This window comes from Cibotium barometz, chromosome 51 (assembly GCF_041138505.1).
Source record: "Cibotium barometz isolate CiBa-2024 chromosome 51, ASM4113850v1, whole genome shotgun sequence".
NCBI classification, from domain to species: Eukaryota; Viridiplantae; Streptophyta; class Polypodiopsida; order Cyatheales; family Cibotiaceae; genus Cibotium; species Cibotium barometz.
This window is the reverse complement of record NC_141096.1, coordinates 38618938-38624458: the sequence shown is the minus strand read 5'-3', so window position 1 is coordinate 38624458 and position 5521 is coordinate 38618938. Positions and strand designations below refer to the sequence as shown.

The window sequence follows — 5521 nt, the reverse complement described above, 5'->3', positions numbered from 1 at the left end:
CTCTCCACTTATTGGATGGCTTTGCTTTGTGCTCTTGCAATTTTGATGTAAAAATATAATTTGAGTGATATAGGTTGATAACAAAGCTTTGAGAACTTAGAATCAATTTAGTGATATAATTTGAGTGATATAGGTTGATAACAAAGCTTTGAGAGCTTAGAATGAGTTTAGAGAATTACAAGTAGGCTTGGGACTAAGGGGACAGTTATAAAGCTAAGCTTAATTTTCATCCTTGTATTCTTTACCCATTGTCCCATCATACAATAAGTGGAGATGTTGTACAAGGTTACTCTACATAAATCAAATCATCTAATGCATCCTTGTACTCATGAAGACTTGGGTCTTAACCCAAGATGGAGGTTTCCTAGTTTGACCAAACTAGCCAAGTGGATTTTTTGTACTCATCGTGCATCAACAACCATTTACCTTCCTTCCTCTTCAGCATCATGTTTGAGACTTGTATGTGTGGTGATATCATCTTTCAATTTGAGTCCTCAAGCTTTGTTGACTCAAAAACAGATACACTAGTTACCTTGAATATCAAGGCCATTAGAACTCACAACCCATGTCAATGTATTGGTGATTTCCACACAATTGTCCAAAGTTCATTCAAGTTACTTGAGCGACTCACTTAGGGAGCTTAACCTCTACTTCAATTTAAATGAGCTAGTCCAACAACTCACTTAGGGGGCTTAACCTCTACTTCAATTTAAATGAGCTAGTCGAGCAATTCACTTAGGGGGCTTAACCTCTACTTCAATTTAAATGAGCTAGTCGAGCAACTCACTTAGGCGGCTTAACCTTTGCATCAATTCGTATCACTTTTGGTAACATAGCGCAAGGTGTCAAAATGTCAAGCAATGAAACTTTGGTATGTGTGTGTGTGTGTGTGTGTGTTTTGCTATCCTTGCAAATTTAAAAGGTTCATATATCGCACTTCAAACTAATGGAGATAAGGGTGTGTGTGTGAGTAAGGTCAAGTGCAGTGCTTGCAAAATCCTTTTTCCTAGCTAGTGAGAAAAAGGACAAGGTTGGAGTGTAATTGGGTTTCCTTAATCAAGATCATATGATTGGCCGGTTTTCCAACAAAAAATCTTAAATTTTCATAAGCTTTCTTCAAGACAAGGTCAAAGTTAAGCCAGTGCAAAATACACTAAATGCCAGCTTTTTCGGTTTTCATAGAGAGAACCTAGGTCTGATTTCTGGCCCAACAAGATCTGGCCCAAAAAAGGGAGGAAAAAATGTTCTCCTTTGGGGAAAAAAACGGAAGTGGATAAGGGATAAATTTCACATTATTGACTAAAATAGGCCACCAAAATCTTTTTTGGTTTGGCATTAATTAATTAATTAATTGTTTTGTATATATTTGGGTGAATTTGATTGCATGTGGGCATTTTTTTCTCCTTATCTATTTCTTTCTCCTCTCAAGAATGGCGATGGCAGTGGCTTCTTGTGTGTCATTGCAGCCTTCTTTGTTGCTGGGCTCGCTTCTGCAGGGTCGCCTTCGTCATCTCAAGGCCTTCTACCCACAGCCCACCTGCAGCAGGCACCATCGCGCTGCTTCCCCAAACCGCATTGTTGCTCTCTTCGGTAAGCAAACCCTCAATTTCTTCATCTAAAATCAGGGAAGAATCTCTAATTTATGCAGCATTTAGTGTTCCAGTTTGCTTTTGCTGTAAGAGTGTCATCTTGGGTTTCGCTGCTCTTATATTATAAGTGTATCACGTAGGTCTTTTAGCTTCTGACTGCATCTGTGGTTTGATTGAGCATCTCTCTCCCATTGATGAGTCAGGTTCTCATGTGTTTAGATTGGCCTCAGATGGTTAGGCCTCCTTTTCTTATGTGATTCGATGTGGTTACGGCATGCTTCTAGATTGTTAGACTGAAACCAGTACAGCGAGCTGAAACCCTGTTTCTATTCATGTGATACATGGGTGTCTAAGTGTTTATGGTGCACTTGTCCCAACATGTACGACATATGTGTCATGCACTTGTTTTGCACTAGATTTTTGTCAAATTGTTATCTTATTGGACCCTTTTGACTGATGATTGTTCTCCAGGGGGCAATGCTGGCGGGGACCCAGATAAAGAGAAAAGGAAGTTCATTACAAAAGAAGAAGAGCCAGAGCAGTAAGTGCCCACTGTGCTTTTAGCAAGCTTTTGTCATGTGCCATGTTTCATTGGGTCCACAGGTGCAAGTGCACGCCCAGGCACAGTTTTTTAGTCTTTGGCAGCATACATCTCACATGAACGCTTGGCACCCATCACGGTCCATCTGTCTGGTCGGCGCGCGCGGCGGTTGCTTAGAGAGGTCAGGTCTATCATCCTTAGCCTCTCAACAAGTAGATTGGCTACTCCAAAGACACGCTGGGGGGCGGGGGATGCTGTCGTGTGTATCAGTGCCTACTTACAAGAGAGGTTTTCTCATCTTAGAGACCCATCATTTGAACTTGTCTGCCATGTTTCCTTTACAGGTATTGGCAGAGTGCTGCAGAGAGGGAAGGAAGGGGGCCAATGTCAACCATCCTTCCTTACATTGTCATCTTTGGATTTCTAACACCTTTCATAATACTGGGCATTGCTTTTGCAAATGGATGGATCAAGGTCCCGGTTCGGTAGTAGTTGAGGCTGTACCCCACAAATGCAGCAAGCTACACCTGCGATTGAGTTTGTCAAGTAAGCAATACTGAGATGTGCAAACCTACTAGCCCCAAGTGCTGAGTGGCAATGGTCTTTCTATTAAAAGGCCTTTCCATGTCTTGCTGTATTAAGAAATATTGTAAATTTCCAATTGTACTTCGCCTGAAAATTCCTGATCATGGGTTTCTTTCCTGTAATTCATTGTGACATGCTGTCAATGTGTAACATTAATCAACCACTGTAAGAATTTATTTTTCTGTATCTTGTTATAATTTTGGCAGTTCCACTCAGCTGTCTGCCTTGTAGGCTATGTTTGAATCATAGTCACGCAGGAAACACACAACTTGGACGACATTACGGGTAGAAGAGAAATGGTCTTATAGAAGCAAGGGGAAGGGGAAGACATTTTTCTGGCTAGAAAGGTGGTTCCCCCTATCTACAATGACATTTTCTTCTTCATTCATATCGCTTCAACGTTCACAACCCATCTTGTTGATATTTTTTTGATGTGTTGGTGGCTGTATGCCTTCTTTATTCAATTGAATTCCCCTGTTCTCCTTGCTCGGTTCTCGCTGATCCCATGTTTCTAGCATCTATGGTTTGAATAAGATGGACATTTCTTCCAAATGCATCATGTTTTGAAGTGTTGCAACACCCTTGAATTACCTCCATTTCATATGTTTCTTCCAAAGCAGTTAGGGCTTTTGCCAGAATTCTGACCTGAACTTTGGCGCATCACGCGTGCTGGTAAAAAGATGTGTGGATGAGGTGGTGTGATCTTTTAAGAATAGGGTCCACACCATGGAGATTTGGAAAGATCATCGAATGTCATGTCTTGTAATTGACTGCCGGGCTTGGAAAGAATTTGGAAACCTCTTGGTTGGCATAGCCTGGCCTCTTATTAGAGGTGTCACCCTCTAAAGTGCTTGGCTTTGTCTCAAAATCCAGCGTATTCAGGGTTTTTACTCTTTAGGAGACATCTTATGGTTAGGGAGGGGATGGCTTGTAAAAGAGCTAGACCAGCAACTGATCCACAGTTGTGAAGCAAAAGAATGTTAGAATTGCAATTCAGAGGGGTGTCAAATGTTTTGATTTAAGGATTTATCCACTCTACTGATGATGCAGTGTCTGGGAAAGGGATGCCTCAACTTATCGTAGATCCGGTAAGATTTCACTAGTGCAACATGTAAGGTAGATTAGAGCATTAAGAATGCCATATGTGACGTAGTTTGTGCCCCTTGGCTGAAGTATAAACAAGGCAATCAAAAAAACAATATGTTACTAAATCAACCAAGGCAACAAACATCAATTAGATCACAATTAGCTTGGTTCTGTTTAACACTATATGCTTTCCTTCAGTGATGAGTATGTTATACCAAAGCAATAAATATCTCCCTGTTTTCCTATCACTTTGACACAGTTCCAATGATAAAAGTCTCTCTAAAAATTGTTCATGAAAAACAAAGAAAATTTAAAATCCATTCTATAACCAATCTTTTAATTTATCACAACAAGCATTGAAGTAGATAAGGTTATCATTGAAACATCAAGCTAGCTTTTATGGATGTATACCAAGGTAGCATCTAAGCCAAGTCCAAACCATCAGCCTTTTTGCAGCCATTGATATTCATACAACTCTCTACTCATTAGGCTTTCAATTCACTTCCCCCATTGCCAAGACCCTAGAGTTTATGTTGAAATTTAACCATTCCCCCCATATTTTGTTGGCAAACTCTTAATTTACCATTGAAATTAGGGTCTTTTAATTAAAGTACAGTTGCCTCACTATGGTCTAAACCAGTGTTGGTACAGGGTACCCTCACCTTATCCTCCAACAGCCGGTTGAAAATCCAAATTTGCCGGTTTAGTGCGTCTCCAAAAGGAATTACTATTTTCATCAAGATTCCAAACTCATGAAAAATGTTGAGGAAATGTGTGTGCTTTTTAAAAGTAAGTTTCTTCACAATGGTCTAAACCTTAAACCACTCCTAGTAGGATTAATATGGAGGGACTTGTCATAACAATAGCACTTCGTGTGTATACCATGACTCTTTCTACAATGCACTAAAATTCAAGGAAAAAGTGATGTCCTCATCCATTGGACCATAGAATCATTTATGGCATCATTTTTCAAGCACTAGTGCCTTCTTTAGCTTTTCGTATGCACATTCATCTGTCCATTTGAAGATAGTAGTTTATTCATACATTATACAAGGGTCTAGCATGTATAGAATATAAGAATATAAATCTCCTTTAGTAGTCCCATAAATCTTTGCACTCCCTTATAGTTGATGGTGGGTTTGTAGTAAGTCCAAGATTCCACGGATCTTATTCTTTCATATGGGGACATGCCATTCTTGGAAACGATGTGTCCAAGGATAACTCTATGTTTCGCCTAGAATTGGCATTTGAGTGGGTTCAATGAGAGATGCATGGAGTCTGCATCTCTAAAAAACAAGTCTAAGATAAGCCACATGCTCCTTCCACTTTGAGTGCACAACACAAAGGTTATATCCAGGATCTTCCAAAAGAGATCCTTGAAGGTTATACACATCAAGCATTGCAAGGTGGTAGGGGTATTGGTCAGGGCCAAAGTGCATGACATGATAAGCAAATGTTCCCCACTCCGTAGCAAATGTTGTCTTCTATTAATCCGTTGGATCAATCTCCTTAATTGGATGTAGCTAAGAAGAATGCGAGAGAGAAGGTGTGAGCTTGATCTCCTTGCAAGAAAACTTCTCCATACACACATACACAAAAGTAGACAAGCACATAAGAGAGAGATAAGAAAGAGATGTATGGCTAAATTTTCTTCTTTCTTCTTACTTTTCTACAACCACAACATAAAGATAAGAGTATATATATACTATAAGGAAAACTA

At 39.8% G+C, this 5521-nt stretch overlaps 1 protein-coding gene across 1 annotated transcript; it reads left to right on the top strand.

Moving 5' to 3' along the window:
* The first annotated feature begins 1395 nt into the window (after positions 1 to 1395).
* Positions 1396 to 2899, top strand: LOC147609611 (uncharacterized). The gene is made up of 3 exons (XM_086787477.1): positions 1396 to 1590; positions 2061 to 2130; positions 2475 to 2899. Exons 1-3 carry the CDS (start codon positions 1431 to 1433, stop codon positions 2617 to 2619), a joined length of 375 nt encoding a protein of 124 aa, XP_086643603.1. The 5' UTR covers positions 1396 to 1430; the 3' UTR covers positions 2620 to 2899.
* Positions 2900 to 5521: the final 2622 nt, after the last annotated feature.

Excerpts from the sequence above, each read along its gene's own strand:
- LOC147609611 (XM_086787477.1), top strand. The coding sequence starts at position 1,431 with ATGGCGATGGCAGTGGCTTCTTGTGTGTCATTGCAGCCTTCTTTGTTG. Across the intron at positions 1,591-2,060 it reads CCGCATTGTTGCTCTCTTCG|GGGGCAATGCTGGCGGGGAC; the intron begins GTAAGCAAACCC and ends ATTGTTCTCCAG. Across the intron at positions 2,131-2,474 it reads AAAGAAGAAGAGCCAGAGCA|GTATTGGCAGAGTGCTGCAG; the intron begins GTAAGTGCCCAC and ends TTTCCTTTACAG.